The sequence below is a fragment of the Dipodomys merriami genome, unplaced genomic scaffold, assembly GCF_024711535.1.
Source record: "Dipodomys merriami isolate MVZ:Mamm:240054 unplaced genomic scaffold, mDipMer1.0.p SCAF_103, whole genome shotgun sequence".
In the NCBI taxonomy this organism is placed as follows: Eukaryota; Metazoa; Chordata; class Mammalia; order Rodentia; family Heteromyidae; genus Dipodomys; species Dipodomys merriami.
In genome coordinates, this window is record NW_027202305.1 from 129350 (window position 1) to 148066 (window position 18717).

General features: G+C 53.3%; 1 protein-coding gene across 5 annotated transcripts in view; it reads left to right on the forward strand.

The window, feature by feature from the left end:
- The first annotated feature begins 4826 nt into the window (after positions 1 to 4826).
- The window catches only part of LOC138809711 (angiomotin-like protein 1), a 53849-nt gene continuing 39958 nt past the window's right edge, over positions 4827 to 18717 (forward strand). Inside the window, exons 1-4 of one of the 5 annotated variants that reach the window (XM_069996574.1) lie at positions 4829 to 4912; positions 7718 to 7924; positions 12485 to 12637; positions 15635 to 16565. In XM_069996574.1, coding sequence (XP_069852675.1) covers positions 15679 to 16565 — 887 coding nt within the window. In that variant the 5' untranslated portion in view covers positions 4829 to 4912; positions 7718 to 7924; positions 12485 to 12637; positions 15635 to 15678. Of the gene's footprint in view, positions 4913 to 7255; positions 7451 to 7717; positions 7925 to 12484; positions 12638 to 15634; positions 16566 to 18717 lie in introns of those variants that run through there. The other 4 variants (XM_069996565.1, XM_069996584.1, XM_069996593.1 and 1 more) reach the window with 4 other exon arrangements.

Sequence of the window (18717 nt, forward strand, 5' to 3'; positions counted from 1 at the left end):
GGGATACTTAATATTTATTGGGATTTTTTCCATAATTGAAGCAGAATCCTTGGAGAAGAGTTTCAGAATGATCCATTCAGTTATGTAACATTTAATTCCTCCTAGGAGTTGTTTCTTTATCCATAGGCACCTGCTGCCTTTTTTTTTTTTTTTTTCTTTTTCTTTTTGGGTCCGGTCGTGGGGCCTGAACTCTGGGCCTGGGCGCTGTCCCTCAGCTCTTCAGCTCAAGGCTAGCGCTCTACCACTTGAGCCACAGCACCACTTTTGGCTTTTTTTTTTTTCTTTTTGCTTATGTGGTGCTGAGGAATGGAACCCAGGGCCTCATGCATGCAAGGCAAGCGCTCTACCACTGAGCCATTTCCCAGCCCCACCTGCTGCCTTTTTTTCTCTTAACTCTTCCATTCTTAGTCCATCTGGTCCTGGCAAGGGCTCCTCCTCTTCACAGCACTGATGTACCCCCGGCACCCAGGGTCACTGGGCTGCCCGTCAACCATGGCACGGGGGACAGGGACTGTGTCAGGGGTCCAGAGCAGGCTGTGCTAGGTGAAAACCCTGTTCAAGGACATGACTTGTCTTTGAAAACAAGCTGGGCGGGCTGGGAGGGCGGGGGTAAATAGAGGGCTGAACAACCACTGTCTTCCTGAAATACAGGACTGAAAGAAAAGCTTGGAAAAGTATTTTTGCCTGATGATAACACACTTGTGTTCCTCATGTAGGGAAGATCTGTTCCAAGACGGCCAAGCAGGTGCTATCTTTTTTCACATACATACATATGATAAAGTTGAACTTACAAAATAGGCACTCTAATAGATTGAGTAAATTATGAAAAACAATAAGGAAATCTTTGGAAGTGCTATTTTTTAGAAGCGTAACAGAGAGTGACGGAAACTGATTGGAATACAATGTGAATATGTGGAGATGGAACATCTCCTGTATAACCAAGCCAAGGGAAGAGTAACAAATAATGAGCTAAAATAATTATGACAAGCTCCTGTAGTAGAAGGAAGTGTGTGCAGAGGTCTGTCTGAGGTGTTCTGCTCACCCAGACCCGTGGGTGGCAGGTTGGGAACGCACACCTGGACGAAGGAGAGCAGGCACTCAGAGCCTTCACACTTCACAAAGTATGCACATCATAGGCATTTTTTAAATCGTAAAATATTCCATTTAGTTTCTGGACTGCAGCTGGCTAACTGCCACACAGAAAGAGAAAATACAGATAAAGGAGGACTTATTATCTGTGAGGACATAAACAGGGACTTACCAAGTCAGGTTTTGGTTTGACAGTTCTATGTTTACAAAGAGGGTAAAAGTATTGACTATAAAATGTAATATATGCCTTCCCCCTTTCTTTCTTTAAAGAAAGCACATTGTGTATGCATGGTGTATGCTGCTTTTTGTGGGTTTATGGCTTTGCTAGAAATATACTCCTTTCAGCACTTGGACTGCTTGGAACCTATCCTTTTATATTTATGCCCCTAGATGCTTTGTTTTTAACCTTTAATAAGCTCCATCATCCTTTGCTTCTAGGGGTTAAGTTCTGATGTAGTCAATGCTTCTGAAGGAGAAAGAGTTGTTCACCAGGACAAGGGAAACTGCTGAATCCACCCGTGTGGGTTCTGGGACTCTACCCCTGAGCATTCTGAGATCTGGAAGTGAGACAGGAAGGGCTTAAATTTTGACATGGTTTGGACAGCACTGGGGAACTTGGACTTAAAATATCCTAACTTAATCTGGGCACCAGTGGCTCACGCCTGCAATCCAAGCTACTAAGGAGGCTGAGATCGGAGGATCGAGGTTTGAAGCCAGCCCAGGCAGAAAAGTCCGTGAGACTCTTATTTTCAAATTAACCACACAAAAGACCGGAAATGGCGCTGTAGCTCAAGTGGTAGAGCATCCTTGAGCAAAGAGCTCAGGAACAGCACCCGGGCCTGAGTTCAAGGCCCACGACTGAAAATCCGTGTGTGTATACAACTTGTTCTCTAAAGAAAACGTTGTTTCGGGTAATGGCCTGACACACTCAACTGTGTGCTCATGAGAACCCTGTGACCCTGACACACTAGACCGTGTGCTCGTGAGGACCCCGTGACCCTGACACACTGGACCGTGTGCTCCTGAGGACCCCGTGACCCTGACACACTAGACCATGTGCTCATGAGAACCCCGTGACCCTGACACACTGGACTGTGTGCTCCTGAGGACCCCGTGACCCTGACACACTAGACCGTGTGCTCGTGAGGACCCCGTGACCCTGACACACTAGACCGTGTGCTCGTGAGGACCCCGTGACCCTGACACACTAGACCATGTGCTCATGAGAACCCTGTGACCCTGACACACTGGACCGTGTGCTCGTGAGGACCCCGTGACCCTGACACACTGGACCGTGTGCTCGTGACCCCGTGACCCTGGCACACTAGACCATGTGCTCCTGACCCTGTGACCCTGACACACTAGACCATGTGCTCCTGACCCCGTGACCCTGGCACACTGGACCGTGTGCTCCTGAGGACCCCGTGACCCTGGCACACTAGACCATGTGCTCCTGACCCTGTGACCCTGACACACTAGACCATATGCTCCTGACCCCGTGACCCTGACACACTAGACCATGTGCTCCTGACCCCGTGACCCTGGCACACTGGACCGTGTGCTCATGAGAACCCCGTGACCCTGACACACTGGACCGTGTGCTCATGAGAACCCTGTGACCCTGACACAGTAGACCATGTGCTCATGAGGTCCCCGTGACCCTGGCACACTGGACCGTGTGCTCCTGAGGACCCCGTGACCCTGACACACTGGACCGTGTGCTCCTGAGGACCCCGTGACCCTGACACATTAGACCATGTGCTCATGAGAACCCCGTGACCCTGACACACTGGACTGTGTGTTCCTGAGGACTCCGTGACCCTGACACACTGGACCATGTGCTCCTGAGGACCCCGTGACCCTGACACACTAGACCGTGTGCTCATGAGAACCCTGTGACCCTGACACACTGGACCGTGTGCTCATGAGGACCCCGTGACCCTGACACACTGGACCGTGTGCTCGTGACCCCGTGACCCTGGCACACTAGACCATGTGCTCCTGACCCCGTGACCCTGACACATTAGACCATGTGCTCCTGACCCCGTGACCCTGGCACACTGGACCGTGTGCTCCTGAGGACCCCGTGACCCTGGCACACTGGACCGTGTGCTCCTGAGGACCCCGTGACCCTGACACACTAGACCATGTGCTCATGAGAACCCCGTGACCCTGACACACTAGACCATATGCTCATGAGAACCCCGTGACCCTGACACACTGGACCGTGTGCTCATGAGAACCCTGTGACCCTGACACACTAGACCATGTGCTCATGAGGTCCCCGTGACCCTGACACACTGGACCGTGTGCTCCTGAGGTCCCCGTGACCCTGACACACTGGACCGTGTGCTCCTGAGGACCCCGTGACCCTGACACACTGGACCGTGTGCTCCTGAGGTCCCCGTGACCCTGACACACTGGACCGTGTGCTCATGAGAACCCCGTGACCCTGACACACTGGACCGTGTGCTCCTGAGGTCCCCGTGACCCTGACACACTAGACCGTGTGCTCCTGAGGACCCCATGACCCTGACACACTAGACCATGTGCTCCTGACCCCGTGACCCTGGCACACTGGACTGTGTGCTCCTGAGGACCCCATGACCCTGACACACTAGACCATGTGCTCCTGAGGACCCCGTGACCCTGGCACACTAGACCATATGCTCATGAGAACCCCGTGACCCTGACACACTGGACCGTGTGCTCCTGAGGTCCCCGTGACCCTGACACACTGGACCGTGTGCTCCTGAGGTCCCCGTGACCCGCCCGGCGCCATGGCTGTCTGCGGAGGCCCCAGCCGCCCTCCTGCCTTCACCTTTGGCTCTCTTGCTCCTAGGAAGTCCCGCCCACCCTGGGGTCCCCAGGACCACCGGCCGGAAGGGCCGCGACCGCCCGGTGGGCAGTGAGGAGCCGGTGGGCGCTCCGGTCTCTCGGCCTCGGCCACGCTGCCCTAATAAACCCAGAACCCACGGCCTCGGCCAGGCGGCAGGGGAGGGGCGGCCATGTGGGCGCTGCGGCCGGGGTCCGGGCTGGGGTCGGCGCGGGGGTCACCGGGCTGGGGTCGGCGCGGGGGCCGGGCTGGGGTCGGCGCGGGGGCCGGGCTGGGGTCGGCGCGGGGTCCGGGCTGGGGTCGGCGCGGGGGCCACCGGGCTGGGGTCGGCGCGGGGGCCACCGGGCTGGGGTCGGCGCGGGGGCCGGGCTGTGGTCGGCGCGGGGGCCACCGGGCTGGGGTCGGCGCGGGGGCCACCGGGCTGGGGTCGGCGCGGGGGTCACCGGGCTGGGGTCGGCGCGGGGGCCACCGGGCTGGGGTCGGCGCGGGGGTCACCGGGCTGGGGTCCGCGGGGGCGCCAGGCCCCGGCCGGCCCGGCTCCCGGCCCTGCCGCGCTCCCGCTCCTTCCCGAGGCCGCGCGGCCTTCCCGGCCCGGCCGGAGCCCAGGCCCGGCGGCCGTCCCCGCGGTGGCGCGGGCAGCCGCGCCGGGGGCAGGGCGGTCTCGGGCCTGAGCGCGCCCCGGCGCGCGGCCGTGCGGGCCCGGGGGGCGGCGGCGGGCTTTAGGGCCGCGCCCCGGCCACCCTCGGGCGGGCGCGGGCCGAGCGGCGCGGCGGCGGCTCCGGGCCCCGCGGAGGGCGTCGAGTTCCGGGCGGGGGCGGGGCCTGGCCGCTCCGGCTTCCCGCGTGGCCCGGACGCCCGTCGGGCGCCGCCCGCGCGCCGCCCCGCCCCGCCCCGCCGGCGGCCGCCCCCTCGCGCCGCGGGCCGCGCCGTGGTCGCCGCGTGTGGAGGACGGGGCCGCGTCGGGGAGCGGCCGGCCGGCGGACCGAGGTAAGCGGCCGGCGGCGCGCGGTGCCGCGCGGAGCGCCCGCGCCCCGGCGCGCGCGGCTTCCCTCAGCCCCTCCGGCGGCGGCGGCGCGGGAGCCGGGAGGGTCCGCCCGCGTGGGGGCGCGGGCCCCGCCGCCCCCCGGGCCTCCCCCGGTGCTCGCGGTCGCCCCCCGCGGCCAGTGAGCTGGGTCCTCCGGCGCCCCTGGGGCCCACCCCGGACGCCGGGCGCCCCCGGCCTGCGTGTCCCGGCGCAGAGGACGGCGCCGCCCCCGCCCCGGCCCCGCGGGGGTCCGGTTCCGGCGAGCGGGCGGCGCCGGCCCCGGCCCGGTCCCCCAACCCCGCGCCCTTTGTTCTCGCCGGGAACCCGGCTCGGGGCCGCCGGAGCCGCCCGGCCCTCCCCGGCCTGCGGGGCCGCCTGGGAGAGTGGCTTCCGGGACGGCCAACTCTCCGAGCGGAGCCGGTCCCCGGGACGGGCGTCTGCGGCGTCGAGACGGGGCCGGGCCGGGAGACGGGGCCGGGAGACGGGGCCGGGGCCGGGGCCGGGGCCGGGAGGCGGGAGACGGGGCCGGGAGACGGGGCCGGGGCCGGGGCCGGGGCCGGGAGGCGGGAGACGGGGCCGGGAGACGGGGCCGGGAGACGGGGCCGGGAGACGGGAGACGGGAGACGGGAGACGGGGCCGGGAGACGGGGCCGGGAGACGGGAGACGGGGCCGGGAGACGGGGCCGGGAGACGGGGCCGGGGCCGGGAGGCGGGAGACGGGGCCGGGAGACGGGGCCGGGAGACGGGGCCGGGGCCGGGAGACGGGGCCGGGGCCGGGAGACGGGGCCGGGCCGGGAGACGGGGCCAGGAGATGGGGCCGGGAGACGGGAGACGGGGCCAGGAGATGGGGCCGGGAGACGGGGCCAGGAGATGGGGCCGGGAGACGGGGCCGGGGCCGGGAGATGGGGCCGGGCCGGGAGACGGGGCCGGGAGCGCTGGGGCCGGCGGGGCCGGGGGGGCCGGGCCGCGTTTCCCCTCCGAGCGCAGGCCGGGCCCTTCTCTTCCGCGGGGCTGGCGTGGAATCCGCCCCGTCCTCGGGCTCTCCGACCCGCGCCTCGGCCGCCGGGTCCGCGGGCCGAGGCCTCGCGGCTGGGACGGGCCGCCCGGGCTCAGGCTCGGACACCGCGCGGGTCCCTGCGCCCCGAGGAGCCGGATTCGTCCCGCGGTCTCCGCGAGACGGACGGGAGGACACCCGGACACTGGGCCTCTTGAAGGGGCCGGGGCGAGGGGTGCGACCAGAGAGGGGTGGACGGGGGGCTGACCAGAGAGGAGTGGACGGGGGGGCCGACCAGAGAGGAGTGGACGGGGGGCTGACCAGAGAGGAGTGGACGGGGGGGCTGACCAGAGAGGAGTGGACGGGGGGGCTGACCAGAGAGGAGTGGACGGGGGGCCGACCAGAGAGGAGTGGACGGGGGGGCTGACCAGAGAGGAGTGGACGGGGGGGCCGACCAGAGAGGAGTGGACGGGGGGCCGACCAGAGAGGAGTGGACGGGGGGCCGACCAGAGAGGAGTGGACGGGGGGGCTGACCAGAGAGGAGTGGACGGGGGGCTGACCAGAGAGGAGTGGACGGGGGGCTGACCAGAGAGGAGTGGATGGGGGGGCTGACCAGAGAGGAGTGGACGGGGGGGCTGACCAGAGAGGAGTGGACGGGGGGCCGACCAGAGAGGAGTGGACGGGGGGCCGACCAGAGAGGAGTGGACGGGGGGCCGACCAGAGAGGAGTGGACGGGGGGCCGACCAGAGAGGAGTGGACGGGGGGGGGCTGACCAGAGAGGAGTGGACGGGGGGGCTGACCAGAGAGGAGTGGACGGGGGGCCGACCAGAGAGGAGTGGACGGGGGGCCGACCAGAGAGGAGTGGACGGGGGGCCGACCAGAGAGGAGTGGACGGGGGGGGGGCCGACCAGAGAGGAGTGGACGGGGGGGGCCGACCAGAGAGGAGTGGACGGGGGGCTGACCAGAGAGGAGTGGACGGGGGGGGCTGACCAGAGAGGGGTGGACGGGGGGCTGACCAGAGAGGAGTGGACGGGGGGGCTGACCAGAGAGGATTGGACGGGGGCCTGACCAGAGAGGAGTGGACGGGGGGCTGACCAGAGAGGAGTGGACGGGGGGCTGACCAGAGAGGAGTGGACGGGGGGCTGACCAGAGAGGAGTGGACTGGGGCTGACCAGAGAGGAGTGGATGGGGGCTGACCAGAGAGGAGTGGACGGGGGGGGCTGACCAGACTGAGGGGTGGATGAGGGGGGGTGGGGGGCTGACCAGACTGAGGGGTGGACGAGGGGGGGTGGGGGGCTGACCAGACTGAGGGGTGGACGGGGACCGGCTGGCCGGAGTGAGGAATGGACAGACACCCCCTTGCCAGCTAGAGGGGCCGTGGGCCAGGGAGGACACTGAGCACTTTTTCAAGTGGACAGGAAGGAGCTGGCATCACCTCTCTGACCCTCCTCTCTCAGCTGCAGAGGACAGAAGCCAGGGTCTCTGAAGCCCTGTGGGGATGGAGGAGGGTGAGGAATACTGATTGAGGGGCATATGGAAATCCAAGCAGTTTTGTCTTGGGGCTGGGAAGGTGGCTCAGTGGTAGAGTGCTTGACTTGCATGCATAAGGCCTTGGGTTCGATTCCTCAGCACCACATGAGCAGAAAAAAGCTGGAGTGGGGCTGTGGCTCAAGTGGTAGGGCACTAGCCTTGGGGTGAAGAGCTGAGGGACAGCGCCCAGGCCCAGAGCTCAGGCCCCACGACCAACAACAACAACAAATGTTTGCGTTTCATAGAAGCCAGTGGAGGCCTTTCAGACTAAAGGAGCTTGAAAGTGCCACCCTCAGGAGAAGCACCTGCATGAAGAGAGGCTTGGCCAGGGCCAGTTCGTGTGGAGTGAGGGCCGTACCAACTCCAGGTGGAGGTCTGCACAGGACGGCCTCCAAGTGCACACAGCATTTCTTCAGTCCCTCCTGGAGATGCTTTGAAAACAGTAAAGCACGGTATGGGGTTATGAATACTTGATTAAGAATACCCAGGGCCTCATGCATGCTAGGCAAGCGCAACCACTGAGCCTCATTCCCAGCCCTTCAATTTTTTTTTCTTTGAGTTTGGACGTCAGTATGTAACAGAATCTTTGAAAGACAAGGGTAGTATAGAGGTCAAACAATAGGACATAATTGATTACAAGGTTTACTAGAAATAGTTGTCTGGGATTGTTGAGGGTTTTTTGTTTGTTTGCTAGTGACTTTTTCTTTTGCTGGTTTGACTTCGTTTTGTCATGGAGAAGAGGTGTAATGTACATCTGGCCGCTGTGGGTAAGCAAGTCAAGTACACGTGTTTGCTGGAAGGAAGGCACCCAGCTCCTGGCTTAGGTATTGGCACCGGTGAGTTTTATCACCGTGAGTCCTGGGTCCCACCCTGTGGACCAGGCGTTCGAATTTGAAACATTTCTGTGTGTTCACACCAGCCTCTTTGCACAACTCCTGGGCCCTCCAAGGGTTACACCACAGTGTTTAATAGTGTGGAGGAAATGTACCCTGCTCATTTTTTAATGCAGATTTGAACTCCTTTTTTAAAGTAGCCATCAATATATAGTGTGCTCAGATCTTACAGTTACAGTTCTCTAGGGTTAATTGGAGATCAGGGTCTCATGCACTTTCTTCCCTGGGCTCCAAGTGTTTTAATATTGTTGTGGTTTTAATTTGCATTTTCCTAATAGCTAATGGTCTTGAACAGCTCTCCCTGTGCTTATTATTTGCCATTTATGTGTTTTTGGTATGATGTTTATTCATGTCTTCTGCCCATTTTCTAACTGGATTATTTAGTTTACTGCTGGATTCTGACTTTGTGTAGTATAGATGTGAGTCCTTTGTATGTGTGTGGTTTGAATATATATCATCCCTGGGATTCTCTTTCTGGGACACTTTGTAGAATAACATTTTTTAGTTGTTTATGTTTCCTGGTGCTGGAATTGGGCTGTGGGATTGCATAGTCAGGCAACTAACCAAATGTGGTCCAGCCCTTTGTTGTTTTTATTTTGGGATAGGGCCTCACTGAGTTAGTTGCCAGACCAGCCTTGAATTTACTGCTGCAGCCCAGTTTTGCCTTGAATGTGTGATTCTCCTGCTCTGATCTGTTCTGAGTTTACAGGTGTGTGAAACCACATCTGACTAAAGACTTAAATTTTGATATTGTGTACTGACTTTTTTTTATGAATAGTGCTTTTGATATTATATGTAAGAACATTTTGTTCCAAAGATTTTTCTCCAATTTTTTTCTGAAGTTTTTGTGTTTTACATGTAAATTAGAGCTCACTTTTTTTTTTTTTTTTTCGGGGCGGGGGGGAGGTCATTCGTGGGGCTTGAACTCTGGGCATGGCTCTGTCCTTCAGCTCTTCAGCTTAAAGCTAGCACTCTACCACCTGAGCCACCATGCAACTTCCGGTTTTCTGGTGGTTTACTGTGCGATAAGAGTCTCAGACTTTCCTGCCCAGGTTGGCTTTGAACCATGATCTACATATCTCAGCCTCCTTAGTAACTTGGATTACAGGCGTGAGCCACCAGTACTCGGTTTATAGCTCACTTTTATCTTTCTTAAGAGTTCAGGTTGGAAGTGAAGCTGTAGCTCAAGTGGTAGAGTGCTAGCCTTGACCCAAAGAAGTTCAGAGACAGTGCCCAGGCCCCAAGTTCAAGACTCAGGACTGGGAAAAATGAAGAGTCCAGGAGTCTTCCTGCTGTCTTAGATATTGACTGGTCAGTTAGCACTCTGCAAGTGAACAGAGCGACACGGACATAGCATAGTTCCTTCTCAAGAGTGGACTTTACCACATGTTAAGAACTGTAATGCCGAGAAGGTGGCTCAGTGGTAGAGTGCATGCCTAGCATGCATGAAGCCCTGGGTTTGAGTACCACATACACAGAAAAAGCCAGAAGTGGCACTGTGGCTCAAGTGGCAGAGTGCTAGCCTTGAGCAAATGAAGCTCAGGGACAGTGCCCAGGCCCTGAGTTCAAGCCCCAGGACTGGCAGCAACAACCACAAAAAAGAACTGTAATAGACACATGATACTTCAGGACCCCTGTGACGGATCAGCTCGGAGCTGAGAGAGCCCCCTTTGATCCACGTGGTTATGCGGGCCTCCCTGGGTATGTTTCCCAGTCACAGTGGAAATAAACTTGGCCCTGGCCTTTGGTCCAATTTGTGGATATCTTTATTGGCATCATTCCTTCAGTGTAGATTACTATAAATTCTTGGGTACATGGTGAGGGATCTGGGTTTAGGACTTTTTCCGTTAGATAAGACACTCCTATGATAACAGGGTCGGCACACACGTACACATGCCATTGCACACATTGAGGTCAGACCTCAGGAAGAAGATTCTGTTCCCTAGCTCAGGGCCTTCAGAATTGTTAGTCACTGAACTCAGAGTTTTGACCTCATGGGAAAGGGTAAGTAACACTTTCATATAACTGATTTGAAGCAATTGCTGAAAACATTATTTTTGCTTTAATGGGATTATCTTTTGGGCAGGGACTTTAAAAACTGGCATCACTTCCCAGAGTAAACTAAGTTATTTATTTCTCCAAAAAGAGCCTTAAACTTAGTTCTTACACAGTGAAGTCAGAGCAGGTTCAACCTACCGTGCTAGAAGTTATCACTGATGTGGCATGTGCACTATCAGTATTTGTGGAGTGGTATCACGAATGTGGTATGTGCGCTATTGGTACTTCTGGCATGGTATCACAGATGTGGTTTGTGCGCTATTGGTACTTCTGGCATGGTATCACAGATGTGGTTTGTGCGCTATTGGTACTTCTGGCATGGTATCACAGATGTGGTTTGTGCGCTATGGTACTTCTGGCATGGTATCATGGATGTGGCACGTGAACTTTGGTACTTCTGAAGTGGTGTCACGGATGTTGCACGTGTGCTGTGGTACTTCTGACATAGTACCACAGATGTGATACGTGCATTTGGTACTTCTGGTGTGGTATCATAGATGTGTACGTGTGCTATGGTACTTCTGGTGTGGTATCATAGATGTGATACATGCACTATTGTACTTCTGGCGTGGTATGTGCACTTTGATACTTCTGGCGTGGTATCATGGATGTGGCATGTGGGCTATGGTACTATGGTATCATGGATGTGGCACATGCACTATGCTACTTCTGGAGTGGTGGCACGGGTATGGAATGTACACTATGGTACTTCTGGAGTAGTGACATGGATATGGTCTGTGTGCTATTGGTACTTCTGGCATGGTGTCACGGATGTGGCACATATACTATGGTACTTCTGGAGTGGTATCATGGATGTGGCACGTGCACTATGGTACTTCTGGAGTGGTATCATGGATGTGGTACGTGTGATATGGTACTTCTAGCATGGTAATACGGACGTGGTACATGTGCTGTGGTACTTCTGGAGTGGTGTCACAGATGTGGTGGTACGTGCACTATGGTACCTCTGGAATGGTGTCACGGATGTGGTACATGCACTGTGGTACTTCTGGCATGGTATCATGGATGTGGTACGTGTGCTATGGTACTTCTGGAGTGGTATCATGGATGTGGTACGTGTGCTGTGCTACTTTTGGCATGGTATCATGGATGTGGTATGTGTGCTATGATACTTTTGGCATGGTATCATGGATGTGGTGTGTGTGCTATGATACTTTTGGCATGGTATCATGGATGTGGTGTGTGTGCTATGGTACTTCTGGAGTGGTGGCACGTATGCTATCAGTACTTCTGGCGTGGCATCTCTTGTTGGTGACTATAGGACAGAGTACCATGTCACTTTAATTGGAACAGGAAGCGCACTCTGATTTCTGTGTTGAGGAGGTTAACTGGAGTTGAAAGGCCTTCACTTGTCTGAAGCCCAGAACCCAAGCTCCATCCATCCATGCTGCCACTGAGACTTTAGAAACCTTCAACTGAGGGAAAATACACTCTGTCCTGGGCTGAGATGTTCTCTTACTGGCACAGAGCCTTGCAAAGTGACCCAAACAGCTTTTTTGTACCCTTCATGTATTTTGGGACACAGCTGCTGTTCCCATTTTAGTTTTCCTTTTCTTATCTTCTCACTTCCTCCTCCTCCCTGCCCCCCAACTTGACCATCGGAACCTGTGGCCCTAATTCCACTGAGGACTTTTACTAATGTTGTTCTTGGAACTGGGAAGTGTGAAAAAGCATATGTGTCTTCACTTAGTGACACTTGAAAACTTCTGTTGAATGAACTCATGGGTTGTTTGGTGGTTGGACTTGGAAGCATTCTGTTTTTTTTTTTTTTTTTTTATTGTAAAGATACTATACAGAGGGTTACAGTTACATGAGTGAGGTAATGAGTACACTTCCTATTGAACATTGTTACCCCCTCCATTGTTTTCCCCCTACCCATCCCTTCCCTCCCTACCTTTGGAAGCATTCTGAATAGTAACTTTGGAATTTCATGAATCCGGAAAACAGAGCTTCTGCTACCAGTGGAAGTGTGGGAGAATGACTCGTGAGCTTGTGAATCACACTTCATCAGCACTAACATGAACTTTCCTTTCCTTTTAGCAGCTTTGCCTCCTGTCTGTTACAGCCCCAGCAGTCCTGGGCAGACCCAACAGGACTCACATCACTTTTATCCAGACTTCCACCTCTATTTTGGGAGACGTAAAGCATCTTCTTTGACAGTAGAGGCAAAGACTAGCATCAGGGAGAAAGTTGGTAAGTCCTACTGCTGTCATTGGTATTGGGACCAGAAAGGCCCTCTTTCTCATTTTTAGCCCTTATCTTTGTCTGCATTTTCCATAGCTTTCAATTACTTGAAGTCCACTGAAGTCTGAAAATGTTACATGAAAAATATTAAATGAAAAATACCAGAAATCACCAATTTATATATTTCAGATAGCCTTATTACATATGTTTTATTTTACTAGTAGTTTAAAATTTCTTTGTGTACATAATCTATAAATTACACTTCATATAAATTACATTACATCTGTAGGATTTGGTACTATCTTAGTTTCAGACGCCCACTTGAGGTCTTGGAGTATATCTTCCAAGCATCAGCAGGGACTACTGCAGTGCATATCTCACCTTACTTCCTATCCTCCTGTTACAAATAAACGTGAGAGTATTGGTTTCGTTTTTGGCAAGTGCTTTATTTATAATCATGTCCTATGATGTAAGAACTTAGAGTTATATCACTTAGTCTCTTTTTCCTACTGTTTCTCAGAATCTTACACACTTTTTTTTTCTTTTTTTCTCTTTTTTTTGCAAGTAATAAATTCAGAAGATACAATTAAAAACTAGTATAGAAGGAACCATCTCCTTTGTAATAACTGCCTATCTATGAAGGCTTTTGAGACTGGTAAAACAATAAGAGAATTAAAAAAATTGGGTAGGAACTTAGGGTTCTTGACAAATGTACTTACAACTTATCTTTTTCCAGTGAAAAAGTAGTTCAATAGCTTTAATTTTTAATTTTTTTTTGGGGGGTCCAGTCTTGGGGCCTAACTCTGGGCCTGGGCGCTGTCCCTCAGCTCTTCAGCTCAAGGCTAGCGCTCTACCACTTGAGCCACAGCGCCACCTCCGGCTTTTTTCTTTTTGCTCATGTGGTGCTGAGGAATCGAACCCAGGGCCTCAGGCATGCAAGGCAAGCACTCTACCACTGAGCCATCTTCCCAGCCCCTAATTTTTAATTTTTTTATCCACATTATTTTCTATGAGAATTGCATTTTTATCTTAGCTTATTTATTTCTTATTTGAATTTTAGTAAGAGTTTCCATTCATTCAGATCTGTTACCCAAGGGTATATGCTCTTTCCTCTTAAGTCTCATACTTCCAACATCTACCAGCATATAAAAGATTGAAGACATTTTTGCCAAGTGAATGAGTGGACCATTCTAACCCACCTTGATCTCTTTTCCTAGGATATTCGTTGTTTATTACAATTATCTGGCAAATTTATCTTATGTGAGCTTTTGACAATCTTTTTTTTTTTGTTGGTTGTGGGGCCTGAACTCTGGGCTTGGGCGCTGTCCCTCAGCTCTTCAGATCAAGGCGAGCACTCTACCACTGGACCTACAGTGCCACTTCCAGTTTTCTGGTGGTTAATTGGAGATAAGAGTCTCATGGACTTTCCTGCCCTGGCTGGCTTTGAACCGTATTCCTCAGATCTCAGCCTCCTGAGTAGCTAGGATTACAGGTGTGAGCCACTGGCTCCTGCCTTGACAATCTATTTTTATTGTTGGACTTTTGTGTTTACATTCAATTATAGCTTGCATTCTTTAATGCTAAGGGATAAGTTTGATGACATTCTTGTGAGGCAGATATTTAATCTCCCTATTTTTCAAAGGAGAGATGCAGAAAAACCAAATAATTTGCCTGAGATCATAGCAGTAAGTTTTGTTGTGTTTTTCTTTTGTTTTGTTAGTTTTTGTTTTTTGCCAGGAGTCAGGGCAAATCTAATGATCAAAGCTCAGTTTTAGTCTATAAAATTGGGGTTTAGACTTGGGGCCTTGTGCTTCATACATAGATGTACTATTGTGGAGTCATTCCTCCAGCCCTGTGTGTAGGTCAGTGTTCTAGAAAGTGGGGACACAACCCATGGTCCTAGCAGACAGGATAGAGATGGGGTTTGGAGAAGAGGTCAGAGGCGTAGGTTTAGCGGGCTGCGCAGGACCCCGCAGCAGCTGGCACATGCACTGGCGTGAGAGGCTGAGTGTCTGTTCACTGGGTTCATCATAGGGTTATTTGTGGGATGCGTAAAACAACATACGAGAGAACTTTGTGCGATACATAGCACATCATTTGTGATTTTAAAATAGTTCTTTGAGGGGATACAGAATTTAAGAGGGAGGTAAAGTGAAGGGAATTAGGTCGTGAGTGCAGCGGCATGAGGAGAAGCAGCTCAGATGCTGCATTGGGAGAAGGTTGCACGAGGAGCCTGAGCAGCCATGCCAGGTATTCAGGGGGTCAGGTGTGTAATGAGAGCCAGACGCTGTTCTTGGGTTTTGTTACTAATCAGAGCATTTGAGATATTGGTTGTATAGGTTGCTTAGTGAAGACAAGGAAAGGGAGATGAAGGGTAACAATGAAAAGTCTATGGTAGAGCCAACAGAAGGGTGTGTGTGTGTGTGTGTGTGTGTGTGTGTGTGTGTGTGTGTGTGTGTGTGTGTGTGTGTGTGTGTGTGTGTGTGTGTGTGTGTGTGTGTGTGTGTGTGTGTGTGTGTGTGTGTGTGTGTGTGTGTGTGTTGGTTTGGGCTTTAAAAATTGTTATTTTTTAAGATGGGAAAGAGTTGGATGTGTGTGTGTGTGTGTGTGTGTGTGTGTGTGTGTGTGTGTGTGTGTGTGTGTGTGTGTTGGTTTGGGCTTTAAAAATTGTTATTTTTTAAGATGGGAAAGAGTTGGATATGTTTTCCTGGTGAAGAGGAGAGACCGGTGGAGAAGTTAAAGGAAAGAGGGAGGGTTTGAAGGATGCAAAAGTTCAGGAGTGAGTACAAAGAGAGGGAATCAAAAGTCGGGAGGTGGGGGGAGAAGGGTACGTGCTGGGAGTTAGAGAAATAGGTCCGTGAGATATCAGAGGGGAGATGAAACTGATGGTATAGTTGACATTTTGTCTTTAAATGCTACTGTAATTAAAATGTTAATTGTTCACCACATAGAGACACGTTTCCTGGGGAATGGCCTGATGTGTCTTTTCCTGTGTTTATCCTTTAGTTGAAGATCCTCTTTGAAACTTCCTGAGGATCTCAGAGGTGGAAATGAGAGGTTCGGAGGATGTGGCTGCTGGAACAGTGTTACAGCGGCTGATCCAGGAACAACTGCGCTATGGCACCCCTACCGAGAACATGAATTTGCTGGCCATTCAGCACCAAGCCACAGGGAGTGCAGGACCTCCTCACGCAGCAAGCAGCTTTTCTTCCACGGAAACCCTCATTCAAGAAGAGCCACAAATGGTCTACCCGTCAGCGCGCCAGGAGCCTCAGGGTCAAGAACGCCAGGTGGATAGTGTGGCGATGGAGAGGCAGGTCCGGCCCACACAGCCTCAGCAGAACAATGAGGAGCTGCCCACGTACGAGGAGGCCAAAGCCCAGTCCCAGTTTTTCAGAGGGCAGCAGCAGACACAGCAGCAACAGACGCAGCAGCAGCAGCAGCAGCAGACACCCGTGGGCCACGGCTACTACATGGCGGGGGGCACCAGCCAGAAGTCGCGCACGGAGGGAAGGCCTGCAGTGAACCGCGCCCATGGCGGACATGCACATAAGGACGACGCCTTGAAGGAGCTGAAGCAGGGCCATGTCCGCTCGCTCAGTGAGAGGATCATGCAGCTCTCACTGGAGAGGAATGGTGCCAAGCAGCACCTCCCTGGCTCAGGGAGCGGAAAGGGGTTCAAAGCCGGAGGGGGACCGAACCCAGCCCCGCCTGCTAGTAAAGCCCTGGACCCGCGAGGCCCTCCGCCCGATTACCCCTTCAAGACCAAGCCGATGGTGTCTCCCGTCAGCAAGAACCAGGATCACGGACTTTTCTACAACGACCAGCACCCTGGGGTGCTCCATGAGATGGTGACACCGTACCCTGCCCCTCAGCCTGTGAGAACAGAAGTGGCCGTCCTGAGGTACCAGCCGCCTCCGGAGTACGGTGTCACCAGGTGATTGGGAAGCCTAGGGGCTCAAGTCAGCAATTCCATTTTCAGTACTTGCTACTTTGAAGGATAATCGTTCTTTTCACTTTTTTAAAAAACTCGTGCATAGTATTTAATAAGATGCTTTGGGGCTGAAATTTGTAGTCCGAAACAGTACAAGCAGCTGTGATTTCCTTCATACCCAGCGGAGGCTGAAGAGAGGAGAAGGGTGCTAGGGAGTAGCCTTCCCCAGGAGCCTTTGGAGCTCGGCCTAGAGGCCTGCAGAAGAGCAGCTTCCTGGCTGGCCTTGTAGATTGCCCAGGTTCCTAGAGGGCTTCATAGTCCCTTTGTTGTAGGTTTAAAGGAAGATAGTCTGAATGCTAGAATGGAAGTACTAAAGAGACTTTGGAACAGTCATTCAGCAGATGGAAAACCAAAGCCTGGAGAGATTAATAAATGTCACAGCACCAGCTCTCAGGCCACTAGAGACTAGATGCAAGTACCCTGATGAAGGGCATCTTTTCACTCTCCTGGCTTAATTCCTCTTGTCTTCTAGAGTTCTGGCTGATTAATAGAATCAACAACACTTACGAGGATGTCTTCTTTGCACCCCTGTGCTCCATTCTGAGAGAAAGACAGGGTCACTACCCCCAGCGTCTTGTTTCATTATTTCTAGGGAAACAAGTATCTGAAGAGATCACCGGGGTCCAGTGTATTTAGGAGAGAAGTGTGCAGAAAGGGCTAAGAGAATGGCAGGTAGTATTGTTCGTAACTATAGGAACTAGAGATCGGCCATGAAGATTGGCCGTACGGTAACACAGACTAGGTATGATAGAATGACAGATGATGTGTTTGAACAGGAACTCAGCACTAGTGGGTGCTGGTCATACTAAGAAATTTAGAATTTATCCACAAACAGGGACTATGCATTGATGCTTAAGGGCTGAACATTGCTATGTAGGATGTATTAGAGGAAAGACTGAGGAACCATGAGGCCAGGAAAGATGGACAAGGGTATATGAAGCTTGAGGCAGTAGGAATAAAGAAATACTATGTGTTAAGAGAGTCAGGGAAGCTGGGCTCTGGTGTCTCACTCCTGTGATCCTAGCTGCTCCGGAGGCTGAGGTCCGAGGATTGCAGTTTGAAGCCAGGAAATTCCCTGTGAGATTCTTGTCTCCAGTTAACCACCAGAAAACTGAAATGGAGTTGTGGCTCAAAGTGGTAGAGTGCTAGCCTTGTGCAAAAGTGCTCAGAGAATGCCCAAGCATTCAAGCCCCATGAACGACCTCCCCGCCCCCTAAAAAAGTTAGGGAAATAGAACTGATAGGATTCTATGATTGATTCCATATAGACTAGATGAAAACAGACAGTAGTTGGGAATGTGGCAGTTGGGAAAGTGCTTGGATGTGGCTGGGTTTATGCAGCATAGAGCATGAGAAGAGAGAACTCATGGCTCCTACGGTTACTGGACATTCACTCTAGGGTTGCCCCTGAGTACTCAGCGATGGGTGCTGGACATGCCCTGGGGCACACCTTCCACCTCAAGCGCACCAGGGAGGAGCCAGTGGGGGCCAGCAGAGTGTGCTGCCCAGTCTGCCACTTGTTCCCCAGCTCTGATGCCGGGCTGCAGGTGGGTGGCGAGTGCCTGCTCTGAAGCAGCTAGCTCTAAGACCTCTGACGGACGGTGGAACACATTTTGCCTAGTGGGCCTGATGTAACTGTTGGGGAACACCAGACGGGGCCTGGGAGCGCTTCTTTTCCTTCTGTTGTTCCTATTTCAAAGGAGAGATTCAAACTCAAAAGCTGTCAAATCCCTGATGATGTTTTCATCATAGTGATTGACCTCACTTGTGTAAAATAATACCTGGTGTTACTTCAACATCAATCAGAACTTGTGATTATTCACTTTTTCCCTGAGTATTTAACTCAGCCTCTAGAGAGCTCAATAAAGGGTGAAAATCTCCCCAAATGAAGTTGCCCAACTCCATAACACTTTTAATATTTGTTAAGTGGCAGCGCAGGAAGAGGATTATTCTGCTTGTTGTCATTTGGCAGTAGGTGTAATGGGAGCTGACGAAATGCTGAGTTGGGGAAACACTTCCTAGATGCTGACCCAGGTTTTGTAGAAAGTGTCATTTGTCTTGAAGATGTGATGTTAGAAGGAAAAATGTATGAGAAA